General features: G+C 37.7%; 1 protein-coding gene and 1 long non-coding RNA gene across 2 annotated transcripts; one reads left to right on the top strand and one right to left on the bottom strand.

Moving 5' to 3' along the window:
* Nucleotides 1–11,492: 11,492 nt before the first annotated feature.
* Nucleotides 11,493–15,094, top strand: LOC132636295 (uncharacterized). The gene is made up of 2 exons (XR_009581172.1): nucleotides 11,493–12,173; nucleotides 14,822–15,094. It is a non-coding gene; the product is annotated as an uncharacterized LOC132636295 (long non-coding RNA).
* A 1,010-nt stretch (nucleotides 15,095–16,104) lies between these two features.
* LOC132612862 (cytosolic sulfotransferase 12-like) lies at nucleotides 16,105–17,787 on the bottom strand. The gene is made up of 2 exons (XM_060326943.1): nucleotides 17,776–17,787; nucleotides 16,105–17,729 (listed from the first exon to the last, which is right to left on the bottom strand). Exons 1-2 carry the CDS (start codon nucleotides 17,785–17,787, stop codon nucleotides 16,725–16,727), a joined length of 1,017 nt encoding a protein of 338 aa, XP_060182926.1. The 3' UTR covers nucleotides 16,105–16,724.
* Nucleotides 17,788–18,201: the final 414 nt, after the last annotated feature.

Below are 18,201 nucleotides of genomic sequence, written 5' to 3'. Positions count from 1 at the left end.
ATACATATATGGATGATTCTCAATTGTTCTTCACCTTACAATGATCATAATCAACAAACTAGGCATTAATTCATAATTTCAATCACAACACAACAACACCCATTTACACGGCTCAAGCTCCACATACACAACTCACCTCCAACATTTCATATTTCATGATTTTCCTCCATTATAACATACTACAAGATACAAACAACCTTTATAACACAAAAGCAAGATCAACTCTTACCTATCCTCTTCAATTCCACAAAATGCTAGGGTTTCCAATGGATGAAAAATAATGGGTTGATCTCTCCAACGACACTCCCACGCTACTTAGGGACCTCAAAATAGTGGGTTTGTACCAAGGAAATAATTTTGGAAGAGCAAGAAATGGGGGTGGATTTTTCCTTGGGCTGGCCGAGAGCCCCCTTATTGTGGTGCTCTTCAATTCCTTCTTTTTTTTTTAAGAGTTGGAGTGAAGTGAAATGAAGTGGTCATCTTTTTAACAATGCAAGACTTAGTCAAGGGTGCCTTGGCCCACATAATGAGTTGTTCCACTTAGAAGATGACACAAAGTTGTGTGGGCACCACATGGAATTTGTGGATGACTTTCCACTTCAAATTTTATCACCTTTGGTCCCAAATTTTTCTAATTGTTCCATACCAATAAATTCATGCACAACTTATATCTCAAAATAAATTCGAAGGTCAAGAATCCCGACTTTGTATCCCAAAATAATTTTGTCCTTAGCTTATCATAAATAAATCCGAATTATTCCACTGTACAAAAATACGGGTTCTAACAGAGGTATTCCAGAATATCATGCATGGCTTCAAGAAGACTATGGCAACATAGATCCTAGCCCAGCGGGCGAACCAGGCTTCGAGGATATTGGGAAGACAATTTGGATAAGACATTCTCGCTTGGGGACCATGGTTGTCACTCCCAAGATGTGGGCTCAAATGGCGAATATAATGTAATTTTTGGGAAATGCGGGAGCAGGGCCTAGCAATGACGGAGCATCATCTTCATTTCCGCTGCCAGCGTGATCAAGTGCAAAAGATTTAGGCCAAGTCTTAGGATTGTCTTTACATTATATCATCTTTTATGTATTGTCTCATCGTTATACTCGTTTTTGTTATTTCAATGAAACTTGGCCCTTTATTTCCAAACTCAAGTGTCTCAATTTAATGGCTTGGATCACTCTATCGTAATATCGAATATTTGGCGTTAGGCCTAACTCTGGCACAAAAGAAGTCCCATGCATAATAGGTCGCGCGATGATTGCTAGATTTCTCTTTTATTATGTGATTCGTTGCTATGAAATATATGTTTCTTTCAACATTATTTTTTAAATGTTAATATTGTTTTATTAAAGTAGCAATCATTCACACTATACTAACATAGAAGGTTTTCTTTTATTTTGATTATTTCCCCAAAGGTTGATTCGTGTTGACTGCAAACCGGCAGATCACCCATACTTCACAAGATCAAAAGCATGAGCATCCAACAACATGAATGATTCAGGTGCATCTGAACAGACTGGCTTGGGACTTATCACCGTTCCGAGAGACGAACCTGAGGCCTCGGAGGGAAGGAATGCTGATGAACTCATCGCCCAATTGATGTAACAAATGGTCAACATGCAAAGTGAAATTAAGCGACTTCGAAATCTCACCAACCTGTCCATTACCCTCAACACTCCTCCTCATGAATAGAGAACAAGTGCGACAATCCCACCATCCTTTTCGCCTGTTGACTTGCCTGCCCCTCAACCCTTTCCCTCGAACCCTCCACTTCACACAATCATTCCAAGCACTACTAATTCGCCCCCCCATCCCACAACAAGCTAACCTACAAAAAACCATCTCACAATAATCTAATCCACAACAAGCCATCCCACGACCAACTAACTCACAACAAGCCATCCCGCAACAAAATAACCCGCAACAAGCCAACCCACAATAAGTTAACTTTCAACAAGCCAATCTGTTACCTTTCACCACTCCATATATTCCTCAGCCTTCAGTGAACCAAACTATCCCACTCAACCAGACCACCCCACTTACCCAAAGCTGCCAAGCAACCCAACACATACCGTTGGCACACATCGCTAACCATAACACGCAGTATGTGCCACCGGTATATGTAGCGGAAAATCAACCTTTCACTACCCCATTACAAGCCGTGCAGCATCCAGAGGCTGATCCTTTTGAGGAGATGGAAAGGGAAGCTAGGGCAAAAACGGACGAGAATGTTGCAAAGGAGATTCATAGTCTGAAGGAAGCATTTAGAAGCATCAAAACCCACAAGGGATGTGAAAGGCTTGAATACGAGGATTTGTGTATTCATCTCGATATTGAGTTGCCTGCCGGATATAAGGTGCCAAAATTTGATATGTTTGATGGAAAAGGAAATCCTCGGGCTCATTTGAGATCGTACTGTGATAAGATTTTTGGAGTAGGGAAAAACCAAGCCATTAGGATGAAGCTGTTTATAAGGAGCTTGACAGGAGAAGCACTTGATTGGTACACATGCCAAGATCCGCAGAAATGGCGAGGTTAGGAAGAGATGGCGCAAGAATTCATGGATAGGTTCAGGTTTAACACTGAGACTGTCCCAGACAGATTCTATTTGATGAAGTTGGAAAGGAAGTCAGCAGAAAATTTCAGAGAATATGCTATGCATTGGAGAGCAGAAGCCGCAAAAATCCAGCCCCCAATGGCGGAAAGTAAGATGACGACGCTCTTTGTACAATCTCTAAAAGATGCAACATACTATGAAAGGCTAATAAGTGTCATCAAGCAAAAGTTTTCTAAAGTTATTAGGATGGGAGATTCCATAGAAGAAGGTATCAAGACTGGAAGAATCACAAATTTGGCAGCCTTGCAAGGAACAAATAAGGCAATTCAATCAGATTCAATTGGGGGAGCAGCTAAGAAGAAGAAGGACGGAGTGTCCGCAGTCATGACCATCCAGGAACGTAGACCAAACTATATGTTAACCTACCAATACCCTTCATCCAGCCTTCATATTACAACCAATACGCCCAAGTCCCTCAGCCTTATTATCAACCTCCACCCAATCCCTATCCTGTTTACCACACCCAGCCAACATATTACCCACCTCGAGCACCTGCCTATCAAAGCCCATCACAATACTAGCCAACCTACCCGTCTCAACCCCAATACCAACCATAAAATCGTCCGCAAAATACACCCAGACCTCGCCCAAACTTTGAAAGAAAAACAACCAAAACTTATACACCATTAGCCGAACCTTTAGCACAATTATACGAAAGGTTGAGAACCGCAGGGATACTCCAGCCGATTCAGGAAAGAGTTCCTAACCCTCTTCTAGGATGGTATGATGGGACTAAGCATTCTGCGTATCACTCAGGAGTTGCTGGACATGATACTGAAAATTGCCTTGCTCTCAAAGATAAAATCGAGGCATTAATCAAAGAAGGAGTCATCCAGATCAAAGAAGCTCCCCCAAATATAAACAACAATCCTCTACCCAATCATGGTGATGCAAATGTGAACATGATTACCATTGATGAAGATTGTAACTTGGAAGGGACTATTATATCGGTCAAAAAAAAGGAAAAGGTTGAATCGTCAGCCTTTATTGCTCCCGTAATCACAGTCCAAATGAGGGCACCAATTGAAGTGGAAGTTCTCACTCCAAGGCCTCGGATAACCGCCTTAGTTGGTCACGCACCTTCTTTCAACACCAAAGGAGTTCCTTGGAATTACTCGTCTGATGAAAGGAACAAAGGAAAGGAAATATTAGTTGTAGAAACTGTTGCTGCTGAAATAACAAGATCTGGGCGGTGTTATGCCCCCGAAGAGGTAGCACGAGGAGCACCGAGTATGGAAAACGGCCAAAAGAAGGCTGTGACCAAGGCTGAAGTCGAAGAATTCTGGAGGAAAAGGCCAACTAAGGAATATTCTGTTGTAGAACAACTAAACAAAACACCAGCCCAAATTTGTTTATTGTCATCGTTAATGAATTCCGAAACTCACAGGAGCGCTTTAGTGAAGGTACTAAATGAAGCTTATGTTCCAGCCGAGACCTCTAGCGAGAAATTTTCAGCCATGGTTGGAGAAGTCCTCGAAGCCTACAAAGTCTCTTTTCATAACGATGAGTTGCCACCTGAAGGTTTGGGGCACAACAAGGCATTGAACATTACAGTCAAATGCAGGGATAAATTCATTTCTAAAGTGTTGATTGATGGGGGTTCAGCTGTTAACATATGTCCTGTCATTACTCTCCGAGCGTTAGGAATTGATATCGGGAAAGTTCGTGACAGTCACGTGAGGGTTAAAGGTTTTGACGGAGCTCAAAGAGGTGTCGTAGGGGAAATTGACTTAGCATTGGAAATTGGACCCGTGGAGTTTACGATAGAATTCCAAGTGATGGATATATCCGCTAGTTACAACTTGCTGATAGGAAGGCCATGGATCCATATGGCTGGTGCAGTCCCTTCTACCCTGCACCAAAATTTGAAATTTGTTTGGAATCATCAGAAAATTGTGATCCATAGAGAAGGCAACAATTCGATCTATCCTGAAAACTCAATTCCTGTTATTGAAAGTGTAGAAAGGCTAGATGGATCTGTTTTCCATGTTAAGGAAACCATGTGTACGACTCAAGATGAAAGGGCAAAGTTGCCACGTGTGCTTATGATGGTGGCTTGGGAAATGTTGAAGAATGGTTTTAAGCCTGGTCGAGGTCTCACAGTGAACTTGGATGGAATAGTAGAACCAATTCAATTGCCCGGTCAGAAGGATACTTTTGGTCTTGGATATGAGCCCACTCTTGAAGAAATCTCATTGGCTAGTCTCAAAAGGAAAGGTGATATTCCCTTATCAAAGCCTGTCCCTCTCCTGAATCAGTCATTTTCCAAGGCGTCTGCCACCCAAGTATCAGAGGAAGCTGCTGAAGACAACCTCGTGGAAGGTCTCAAGAATCTATTCGTTGCCGAGGAAGCAGTTGAATGTAATGTGATTCTGGATGATTGCCCTGAAACTCCAACTGTCTGGGATGCTGAGCCTGGAGATGCTTTAAATAATTGGACTTGTACTCCGCTCCCGGTTCTCCGGGAGTCTTGGTAGATGATTTGTATTAGTATTTGATGAAACAACGGGATTCAAAATTGAGGCCTGAATCGTGTATATGCTTTTATTGTGTTTTGCCTCCACCTTTTGAAAGCTTAAATACCAAATCCAAACTATGCTTTTCTATTTCTTATTTCGTCTTTATTTAATTAATTTCTCTTTTATTTTTCAACAATCAAACTAGTAAATCTGCTGATACTGTGAATGTGACACTTAATGAAACAAGCGAGCCCATCGTAAATGCCGAACAAGACTCTGAAGAATATGAAGAGGACATGCAACCTGAAGAGTTAACTAAAGATTTTGAACATTTTGAGGATAAGCCAAAAGCAAATTTGGATGAAATAGAGGCCTTAAACTTGGGAGATTCAGAAACAGTGAGGGAAACAAGAATTAGCTTCCATTTAACTCCGTCACAAAGGGAAGAATTGATCAACCTTTTGAAATAATATATAGACGTGTTCTCTTGGTCTTATGATGATATGCCGGGTCTAAGCACAAACATTGTTTCGCATAAGTTGCCTATTGATCCATCTTGTCCTCCGGTGAAACAAAAGAACAGAAATATGAAACCGGATTTGAGTTTAAAAGTCAAGGAAGAAGTCTCCAAGCAATTTAATGCAAAGGTCATTCGAGCTACAAGGTATCCCACTTGACTAGCCAATATCGTGCCTGTACCAAAGAAGGATGGCAAAGTCAGGGTATGCGTGGATTATCGGGATCTCAACAAGCCTAGCCCGAAAGATGATATTCCCCTCCCAAATATTCACATACTTATTGATAACTGTGCGAAGCATGAGTTGCAGTCATTCGTTGATTGCTTCGCAGGATATCACCAAATTCTGATGGATGAAGACGATGCTGAGAAAACGACATTCATCACACCTTGAGGAGTACACAATTATCGAGTGATGCCTTTTGGACTCAAGAACGCAGGTGCCACCTATATGAGAGCCATGACTACCATTTTTCATGACATGATCCATAAGGAGATTGAAGTCTATGTGGACGATATCATCATCAAGTCACGAAAGAGTTCAGATCACTTGACGGATTTGAAGAAGTTCTTTGACAGGTTGAGGCGACAAAATTTGAAATTAAATCCCGCAAAGTGTGCATTTGGTGTTCCTGCTGGGAAGCTGTTAGGTTTTATTGTGAGTAGGAGGGGCATAGAATTGGATCCTTCGAAGATAAAGGCTATTCATGACTTTCCTGCCCCAAAGAGTCGAAAGGACGTGATGAGTTTCCTCGGTCGTCTCAACTACATTAGTCGGTTCATAGCGCAATCAACAGTAATATGTGAACCAATAATCAAGTTATTGAAGAAAGATGCTGCTACCAAATGGACGGGAGATTGCCAACGAGCTTTTGATAGAATCAAAGAGTATTTGTCTAATCCGCCTATTTTGGTGCCTCCACAAGCCTGAAGACCTTTGTTATTATATTTTTCTGTGTTAGCGAATGCATTTGGATGCGTGTTGGGACAACATGATGAAACGGGAAAGAAGGAACAAGCGATATAATGTTTGAGCAAGAAGTTCACGCCTTATGAGGCCCGATATACTTTGTTGGAACGCACCTGTTGTGCCTTGACTTGGGTTGCACAAAAGTTGAGACATTACCTATCTGCATATACTACTTATCTTATCTCAAGGATGGATCCACTCAAGTATATCTTTCAGAAGCCTATGCCTACTGGGAAGTTAGCCAAATGGCAAATTTTGCTAAGTGAGTTTGATATTGTATATGTTACCCAAAAGGCTGTCAAGGGGTAGGAAATAACCATTCATCTTGCTGAAAATCCCATAGATGAAGAATACATGCCCCTTAAGACTTATTTCCCGGATGAAGAGGTGTTGTTTGTCGGAGAAGATATCTCAGAGGAATATCCAGGGTGGAGAATGTTCTTTGATAGGGCTGCAAACTCCAAAGGAGTTGGCGTTGGAGCAGTCTTAGTTTTGGAGTCAGGCCAACATTATCCAATTTCAGCAAAGCTCAGGTTTCCGTGCACCAACAATATGGCAGAATATGAGGCTTGTATTTTTGGACTCAGAATGGCCGTTGATATGAACATACAACAATTATTGGTTATAGGTGATTCTGACTTATTGGTTCATCAAGTATAAGGCGAATGGGCCACTAAGAACGTGAAGATACTTCCGTACCTGCATTGCGTGAAAGATTTGTGTAAGAGATTTATCAAGGTGGAATTTAAACATGTCCCAAGGGCTCAAAATGAGTTCGCTGATGCTTTGGCAACCTTGTCCTCTATGATTCAGCACTCGAACAAGAATTACATAGATCCTATCAAGGTGAATGTGCAAGATCAACAAGCCTATTGTTTCTACGTAGATGAAGAACCTGATGGAGAACCTTGGTACTATCACATTAAGAAGTATCTCAAGGCAGGAGACTATCCAGAAGGCATAACTAGTGTTCAGAAGAGAACACTTCGAAGATTAGCAAACCAGTGTTCAGAAGAGAACACTTCGAAGATTAGCAAACCACTTTTTCCTAAATGGAGAAATCATTTATAGGAGGAATCCAGATTTCGGATTGTTAAGGTGTGTTGATGCCAAAGAAGCGGTCAAGTTGATTGAAGAAGTGCATGGCGGTACATGTGGGCCTCATATGAATGGTTTTACTCTGGCTAAGAAAATTCTACGAGCTGGCTATTTCTGGATGACTAGTGAAACAGACTGCATTCGTTTTGTGCAAAAGTGTCACCAATGTCAGATTCATGGCGATTTGATTCGAGTCCCACCAAATGAGTTAAATGTGACGAGTTCTCCTTGGCCATTCACAGCTTGGGGCATGGATGTCATTGGTCCTATCGAGACTGCCGTGTCAAATGGACATAGGTTCATTTTGGTAGCCATCGACTACTTCACAAAATGGGTAGAAGCATCTTCGTACAAGTCAGTGACGAAGAAGGTAGTGGTAAACTTTGTTCGTAATAACATCATTTGCCGATTCGGAATCCCTGAGTCAATTATAACAGATAATGGAGCTAATCTTAATAGTGGTCTGATGCGTGAGATTTGCGAAACATTTAAGATTACTCACAACAATTCCACCCCATACAGACCTCAGATGAATGGAGCAGTTGAAGCAGCCAACAAAAACATCAAGAGAATATTGCAGAAGATGATTGATAATTATAGACATTGGCATGAAAAATTGCCATTGGCCCTTCTCGATTATCGCACCACTGTTAGAACTTCGACTGGGGTAACGCCTTATCTTTTGGTATATGGAACAAAGGCTGTGTTACCTGCAGAGGTAGAGATACCATCCTTGAGAATTATCCAAGAAGCTGAGTTGAGTGATGCCAAGTGGATACAAAATCGATATGAACAATTGATTCTCATTGATGAAAAGAGGATGAATACAGTTTGTCATGGACAACTTTATTAGAAAAGAATGGCCAAAGCTTTCAACAAGAAGGTAAGACCGAGACAATTCAAACCGGGGCAATTGGTGTTGAAGTGCATATTCCCACACCAAAATGAAGCTAAGGTAAAATTTGCACCTAACTGGCAAGGGCCTTACATGGTTCACCGAGTAATGACTGGACGAGCACTAATTCTAGCAGAAATGGATGGCGAAGTGTGGCCGAAAGTTATTAATGCAGATGTTGTCAAGAGATACTACGTCTAGGAGCTTTTCATTTATTTTATATGTAATATCTTGTAATGTCTTTCTATGTAATGAAAACTACGTTCCCTCGGTGGGATACGTAAGAAACCTATATCGGGTTTGGTCTTTTTAAGATAGAAATTTCTAAAATTTTCATTTGCTTGTAATTGAACTACGCCTGACCTGATTCCCGTGGTGGGATACGTAGGCAGCCTATATAGGCTTCGGTCACATTATTAGAAAACCCCAATTTTATTTTTCCTTGTATTTCTTGAACTACGCTTGACCTGATTCCCTTGATGGGATACGTAGGCAGCCTATATCAGGCTCGGTCTCGTCATTTTAAAAGTTCAATATCCTCCTATGCCAGAAACTGGGACAATTTTAAGGGCATTATTGCAAAACAACATTGAGAGACATGAAAGAGTATATGGTCGACATAGTCATCAGACAAAGGAAAGACTTTGGAGAAAGGACGGTCGCTTTGTTTCACAACGTGTCACGGTTCCAAGTTCGGCAGAAATTATTTATCACTATATACATATTTACCATAAATTTATGCATATTTCCTTTTGAAATAATATGATTTTTAATCAAATAGTTTTATTAACTGGCCAAGACTTAGAAATAGGTGGAGGTTACAAGTCCAGACAAAGCTGGAAGCACGAAGCATGAAGAACTGGATCTTCAAAGTCAACGCGAATCAACCTTCCCCGAAGCTTACAAATGTTCTTTGAGTGCAGGTTTTCAAAATTGCGGAAACTTAAAATATGTAATGTTTCAGCCTTGCAAGGACTATGTGTCGAACGGTTTGAGTTTTCTTATAACATTTAGGAGAGGTGTCAATAATTCTCGAGATTTACGATAAATTAATGCGTAAGTCTTACAGAGATTTTCAAATGTCTCTATGCACAAATATTTTCTAACTGCTTTCAAATGCTCTGCACAAATGCTTTCAAACGCACTGCACATGAGTCGCACTACTGTTTTCGAATGCACTGCACACACATAGCACTACCGCTTTCAAATGCTCTGCATAAATGCTTTCAAATGCACTGCACATGTATTGCACTACCGCTTTCAAAGGCTCTGCATAAATTCTTTCAAATGCATTGCACATATATTGGACCACTGATTTCAAATGCACTGCACATGCATTGCATAACTGCTTTCAAATGCTTTGCGTTCTTGGTTTAAGAAACACTGCACACATACTGTACAAATGCTTTCAAACGCACATGCATCGCACAAATGCTTTAAAATTCACTGCATAAATGCTTTACACCATGAATCATGTTGGTTTGGAAAACCTCATTTTCATCAATCTTTGGGTTTTAAAGAAAACCTCATTATGTCGGCTTAGAAATCCTCATTTTCATAAATCATTCGGCTAAAATAGCCTCATCTTTATATCTGGTTTGAGGCCTCATTTTCATTAATCATCGCCAAAGGCATCATTCTCATGAATCATCGGCCCAGAACCTCATTTGCATTAGCCTTAGCTAAGGCTATCATTTTATTAAATCATTGCAGCTCACATGGCCGCATTCTCATAAGTTAACACTCGAGATGTGTCATTTTCATGTGTTTATTTTACATCGCTTTACCTTCAATATTTATTTATTAACTTTTTATCTAGCTCAAATTTCGTAGGAGCTTTAGCGCAACGTGGAACTATTTCTTCGGCAGTGAACTGGGGCAATTTGTTGGGAAGGATAATCATACTTCCTGACAAAGGTCAAGGGTATACCACGAACGCTCGTCGCTACCCCCAAATATTCTGCTTACATCCATAATTCGATCATCGAGTTCACACGTATTCATATTTCAGAATTGTCAAGTTCGATATATTTTCGCAATCATAATACCCAATGTCATTATAATTCAACATTGGGACAATATTTTTCAAAGATTCGCACCAATCGTGACTCGCTATTCGCAGGTGTCGTAGCTATCCCAGAACTGCACCCGGCCTGATTATCGTGCAACCTGGGATATGTAGGCAACTCGGAGACCGGAATTCGGCCGCAATTCTCTCAAATTTTCTTTACCCTTATAGTCTCCCAAATTCTTTTATTCGGGACAAAATAGGCTACTAAGTCAACGTCTTTGCCCGAAAATTCTTTCATCATTACCGGCCAAAGAGGGACAAGTTGTTGACACCCAATTTTGTCCCGCCTTTCTTCCAAAATATTTATTTGCGCTTCTAATATTTTTGACAACTTAGGAATAGTTATACTTTACTACAATTATTAGCTTTCTATTAATATCGTCGTTTTTCATTATCCTACTATAGTCATTAGCTATTATCATTTTTATTACCGTTAGTACTGTTGCTATTATTATTATTATTATTATTATTATTATTATTATTATTATTATTATTATTATTATTATTATTATTATTATTATGATTATTATTTTCATTATATTGCATCACTTTTAACATCTTACACATCGCATTTATTTTATATATTTAGACGATAGCATTTACTTACTTTTAAACTTTAAAAAATATTATCGCGCGGCTATTACGATATCGTATAATTTTGTTTGAGTACTAATAAATATATTTTTATATTAGGTAATACTTTAGCACGCGTTAATATATAATTAACTAAAGGAGTGTCTTTCATCTTAATTTAGGAGCCCAAATACTATAAGGAGGAAAGCATATTAAGTCCAAGATAAATAGGTTTCATACTAGCCCAATTCATATAAAATATGATCATAATTTGGTCAATAATAACCCAAAACGAGTAGCCCATTCGGCCAAATAAATGGCCCATCTGAACATTTCTTAAAAAATAGGTCCAATATGCAGCCCACTATTCTTTTAAACCGACCCGACCCGTTTTCGTCCAAAAATCAGCTAGGGTTGCAAACACTTTCATAAAAAACCCATCAGCTGCGCGCTCTCTCATCATCTCCATTTTTGGCTAAAACCTTCTACTCTCTTTAGCCACGGACAGAGGTTGTTCACCCAATTTCTGTGCAAACTTTGACTGGTTTCAACATCTATCAGAACCCTTTCTACTCCTTTGGTGATATAACGTCCACATTTCAAATATTGAATCTGGTGACAGAGATTTCTTCAGCTTTTTCTGTCATGATCTGGACTGATCTTCAAAGGACTATTTTGAAATGCAAATCGGAGACTTTTGAAATCCCGCGCCTAACAAAAACCCAAGTTCATCATTATAAATACTAGTTTTGCTACTCGTTTTGGGGGAACTTTTTTGAGCAGCCATTTTCTTACTCTAATACTCACAGTTCTACCCTCCAAAAGATTTCCCTTAAGAAAATCTAGCTGCTTCTTGCTTCTGTTGGTTGCTTAACCAAAACAGAGGAATTTTACCTTCGCTCGAGTCAATGTCGTAGACGGTGTGACCCGAGATCTATGCCCCTGTTCGCTGCACTCAAAAAAGGTCAGTAATTCTCCTTCTCCTTTCGCTTCAGTTCTGTTCTTTGTGTTTAATATTTTTTTTTAGTTTGTTTTATGTCGATTCTAGAATGTTAGTTAAGGTTTAGTTGTCTAATTTCAATAGGAATATGAGTTAGTCGTAGCTTTGTTTCGATTTTATGTGAATGCATATATCTTTTGTGCCTTTATTGAGCTTATTTCTCTTTTCATCGAACTTGCGAAGTATGAACCATTTACATCTTTGTTACCCTTTGTCTATTCAAAAAATGAATTAGTTTAAGAGGATTAACTCAAAGTATAGGCTAAGTTTTATTTGAATCATATCTTCAAACCTCTTCCCTCACTTTTTAGTCCTGTTTTCAGATTGTTGTTGTTAGATATCTGCAACTCCTTTTGTGCTTCTCTCTATAGGTCGTCTTACATTCCAAAATGGAGGAATTAACCTAAATTAGTAATCTTCTCATTATTTTTTAGCATTTTATTATTTTAGCATTTTGCTTGTTACAATCCTGTATTTGCTCGCTTTTAGCTGCCTCAATTCATTTGGGTGTAAAAATGTGTTTTGGATAATTGCTATCACCATCATGTCTAGTTTTAATATATACGAATGTAGTCACAATTTTAATAAGTTTTTCTCTCCTATTTCCATTTAGTTAAACTGATGTAGGATTGATGTTTAAACTTCTACTTGTCATTAAAATAGGCCTCTATCTATTAATAATATGATTACCTCGAGTGTTAAAGATTTCTGAAAAAAAATCATGAGTAAATTTAAGTTTCCCTTTTGTAGTTAGAGTCATTTTCTCGGAAGTTGTCTCATAATTTGGTTAATAGTATGTTTCCTAGTTTAAATTGTAATTTGAAACAGCTTGAAGGAAATCTTTTTGAAATAGAGGATGTGATAGTTTAATATCCCTTTCTAGTTTGATTCATTATTTGAAATCCTTGAGGCCTGTTCTTCCCAAAATGTTTCAAGCATGCTAAGTTTCATCAGATGCTTATAAATGTCATCAAAGTGAAAAAGGATGGATGTTTTTCTCCCATAAGTTGTTCTGTTATATCTTAATGAAGAAAGGTGACCTTTTAAGACAACTAATAATAGTTTAACGTAAAGTAGGGGCCTGCTATCATGGGTAAGCTGAGTGAATAAATCTTTCAGAGTAATAACAGTCTTATAGATCTTCAAATTCTTCCCTGTTTCTATTGTGTTGTGGGATTAAATTCAAGATATGTATTTCTTAAAGAATTGATGTGCTTTAGCTATTGGTTGCTGTCTTAATGCGAGATTAATTTGTATTATGTTTGAATTTTGAATTCGTGTTAGGAGTTAATGAGGTACTAGCTTCAAAGGCATGTTCATATTCATATAAATAACAAAACTGGCAATTAATACTTTAACTTGGAAATCTATTCTCTTTAATCAGTTTCTCTTTTAACCAGTATGAGATTAGGATGTTTTCTTTAAAACAACTGTCCTTTAAAACCAGAGTTTAGGTGATCTAAACTTACCATTAGATTATGTGTCAAATTCATATGTTTAAAGTTTGAGCTTCAATTGTTTATGTTAGGGTTAAGGCATCAAATACATTTTAGAAGTTGTTCTCCTTTACATGTCTAGTTGATATGTCACCCAGATCAATTCAGTGTCCAGCTCATACCTTTAATCCATTATGTGTTCCACTTTGAATTTCGTTAAAGTCCTTGGAAAGAACCTTGTCTTGTTTCCCATTTATGATTTTCTGAATGCAAGCATGTAATCGGGGAATTTTCTTTGTTCTCAGCAACATTTCTCCTTATGTTTGTCTGTTTAGAAGTAGTGAAGTATGAGTGAAATATGTTTCTCACATCTTTAGCATGCTATAACCAAACTGCATAATTTTCTCTCGTGCGTAAATCATTGTCATGTTCGGGATCTCTAGTATCAGATTAAACTTGTCTCTCTAAAGATCATTGGTTGTGAGTTAACTTGGTTTTCTCACATTAGCTTCAAATTACTACGTTTCTAGAGATGTTTTAGATATGATTTGCGAAAACAAATGAAAGTAACTTAAAACTCCTACTCGATCCTATCTGGCTGTTATGATTTATATTTTGTAAAGAAATAAGCCTCTATCAAACAAGGCAATCATTTGAAGACGAACTTCTTGTTTGCTCTGTTAGAAATCCGTTATCTTTAGATTTTTTTCCAAACTTGCGGAAAATAAAATAATTTGGCTGTTCATGTTGGCCTTAGAATGTTTATTGTTTGCTGTGAGAACAAATTAGAGCTTGTTCCATTATAAAATATGGCCCCAATAATTAAGAGATATAGTGCACATGGCATCTTAATATGATAAGATAATGAAGCTATTCTGCCTCTACTATGATTTTCATGACACTACTAAAATTTGATATCAACTTTAATAACTACTTTAAGCATCTATTTTGTGCATTATGGAGTCCCTTTGGAATTTAGAGTCTATATGGTTTTTGATGAATAAATTCTGTGTTGAATTTGTCTTTCTTCATTGTCAATATGACCATTTGAATGTCTTCATAATGTTTTGAGGATTTCCTTCCTGATATGCCTCCTCTTGAAGCATTTTGAGTTTGTCATGTGTTGAACCTTATGCTAATCTTTATCTCCCCTTCTTTCACATGTACACTTTGGAGAAAATAGGGGTCATAAATCGGGACTCTCTTAAAATGGAGTTTCAAAATGAGACTCGATGCTATTACCATACTCGTGCATGGAGTCAATACATCTCATATTCTTGAACCCACAAGGAAACGAGAGAAATTGCTTGGGACCGCTTATGGCATCTTTATTCTTTTCATTTTATCTCACCTTTCCTTATGATTGCTAATTCACTCGTGCTTTGGATATGTCCTTGTTTTGAATGGTGTGGGGAACTTATGATTTATAGGAAATAGTTTTATCATTTAGGACTACTGCTCGAAATATTAAGTATTTATATCATGATATAGAATGCAAAACCTGTCTTCATAATCTAAAGTAAAAGATAGTTTATTGGGATAGTTATTTACTCGGCCATTTGCTAAACTTGGAAGCAGCGGTGTTTTACTTACTACATGACGTGCACTATTTTAACTTGCATACTTTCGTAAATATTATTTTACTGCAAAAAATTCGTGGCTTTGCAGCAGGTGGATTAGAATCTCTGTTTGGTCATCATAAAAAAAAAAAAACCAGGGACTTGTGAAAACCTTTTTCCTCAGACATTATTTTCTTATAATAATATTAGTAACTTGTTTTCCTCAAACATTATTTTCTTGAACATTCTAACGTTAGCATAATTAATCTAAGTTTGGTCGGTAACCGTATTTAACGGATTCTAATGTATGCCTAAGACCTTCCCATTAGGATATTCAGAACCCTTACCTAGAATTTATTAGGTTAGTAAGACCTTTAAAATTAGAGTTTATTTTAGGTATTTATTTAGTTCAAATAGGTGTCCTAATTCACCGTTAAAATAATTAGGTGGCGAGTCCTTGAATTAAATATTTAGGAATCACCAATATGTTGTACTCCGCTTTGACCCGATTAAAATGGGGTATAACAATGAGTTTTACCCAAATAGGTTTGGTTATGGCGGACTGTATTAGAAAAAGAAAAAGAAAGAAGATGAGAACTTGAATTGCTGTGGTAAGCTTGAAACGATGAGGAAGAAGGAGAGGGAGAGGAGGGGTGAGTGGGGGCAGAGGGACGGGAGAGGGGGGGGGGGGGTGTTTAGAAGAAGGGAGAAAGGTTTGGGGTTATTTTTATTTTAATTTATTGTTTTATTGTATAATAATAATAATAATAATAATAATAATAATAATAATAATAATACATATATCAGTGGGCCCACCTTTTTATGTTACCTAAATTTCTTTTTTGACACATCAGCATTAGAGGTGGTATTTATTTCTCTTCATACTAGATTAGGGGGATATATAATTACAAGTTAAGTTTAGTTGCTAAAATGAGTTGTGCAGGCCAAGTTTAGGAGTGAAATTATGTATTTTCTCCTTTCAAAAAGATATACTATATCACTATTGACAAAAAAAGTCTTGGTCATGATAGAGCAATCGATTTCATGATTAGGAACACATGCCATATATATAAAGTATAAAGATGAGATACACACTTCTTGTGCCTCATAAAATCATAATAAGTTAAAAAAAAAAAAAGTCACGTGCATCTAATTAAACTTTGATTGTTCATCTTTGCACGATATTCAACATCTTTGTCTCGACGAACAAGTCACCGTATGACAATCCACATCGATCATTTACAAGTTTATATACTTTATTGTTTCATGTTTAATTTTTTCTAAAAAATAATATCGATATTATGTCACAAAAACGTGCACAATCCAATGTCAAATTATTCAATCATCCTGACTATATATGACTTGGTATCCACATGCAACACACCTGCCGAGAAACTAGTTTAACTTATATGCATAGACAGTATAAATAAATTTTTAGAGTAGACCACCTCTATTTGTTGTAGTAGATATGCTACAAGCTTATTTCAAGATTGCATGTTCTTCGAGAAATTAAAGAGCATCTATAACTTCAAGCCCGAACCCTTGAATTTGTCTTCTGTGATTTGATTAAGCCTATGAACCATTTCATCAGTCAAATGGTTCTTCCAATCTCCCGCTTCACCTTTTCTAAAGAAAACTCCATTATCATTGCCAAACAATGTCTTACCACTCTTGTTCACCTCCAAGTTGCTCAAATTGTCAAAGCTACACAGCTTTATAATTTCATCCACCAAGCCCCTTTCTTCTTCCTCTAAAGAAAATGGACAGTCCAAGAACTCAGCCAAACGTCTTAAATGTGAAAGAGGTTGCTCTTTCACTTCCTCATACTTCAAAAACAACACCTTCTGAGGCATTTCACAGCTTTTTTCCCAATAACTCAAAACGTGGTCCCAAAAAGGCCCTGCCATAGTAAATCCATTACTGAACATGTGGAAAGCTTCGTCGAACGGTATCATTTCTGATTCTTGACTCCTGAGCTTACTAATGTAATGCCATAGTGATACAAAAATGTCCCTTGGGTTCCTACACATATAGATTATTTTGCTCTTTGTATTCTTGACTGATTCCGGCAAAGAAACATATGGTAAATGAGTAGAATAGAGCCTTGGTGAGGTTAAAGAAGAATCTTTTTGTGGAATGGGATACTTTTCCTGTGCATATTCCAATTCCAAGAATGGAACTAAATCATGAGGATTACTAGTGAGTAGAGGGTGTTCTTGGGAAAGGACAGGGTATTGCATTCTATTGATTAAAGTGAAAACCATAGCCTTCAACCAAATGGTGCCAGATTTAGGACTTGTAACAAGGAGAATATCAGATTCTTGAGATTGAAAGTTGTGTTGAAAGAAAAGAGTGCCTTGTAAGTGCAAGGCTGTCAGCCAAAAACCCTCATAATTGTACAAATGAGGACTGAGCCAACCTTTTGCTTTTGGTAGAGAAGATAACAAATTCTTGAAAGTTTGAGAAAATCCATCTTCTTCGAAGCACTTTTGGACAAGGTTTGAATTAGGCTGAAGCCTTCGTCGCTGTGTATTTCCAGGTGTTCATGGTGGAAGAGTTTTCTTGCAAAACACTGGTAGCCATGATTGTTTACTTTTGGATATATTCAAACAAGTTGCTAAAGCATGGATGAACGACTCTTTTCAATATGAATTTTTGCTAAGGTAAGGGAGGATTCATATCAACCCATTCATTTAATTATTGAAGGCCATTCATTTAATTATTAAGAGGGGATTCAAGACAGCAGAGTTGAACAAAACAAAAATGGGGTCCAAAATCACTAGATTGTTTCCATTCATTTAATGGGTTGTTGTGTTTCCAATAATACGAGTAATCATGAGTTTGAGTAGAATAACTAATTAAATTTAACTTTTATATCCACTGACATTCAAATAAATATAACAAGTCACAACGGCATGGAATCTTGATTCTTGAGTATCAATCTCTGGGTTTTCTCTGACAAATAAAAACGTTCATTTGGGAAAAAATGTTGATAAA

The sequence above is a fragment of the Lycium barbarum genome, chromosome 1, assembly GCF_019175385.1.
Source record: "Lycium barbarum isolate Lr01 chromosome 1, ASM1917538v2, whole genome shotgun sequence".
NCBI classification, from domain to species: Eukaryota; Viridiplantae; Streptophyta; class Magnoliopsida; order Solanales; family Solanaceae; genus Lycium; species Lycium barbarum.
Note: the sequence above shows the minus strand (reverse complement) of the source record. Positions and strands in the feature narration are given on the sequence as shown.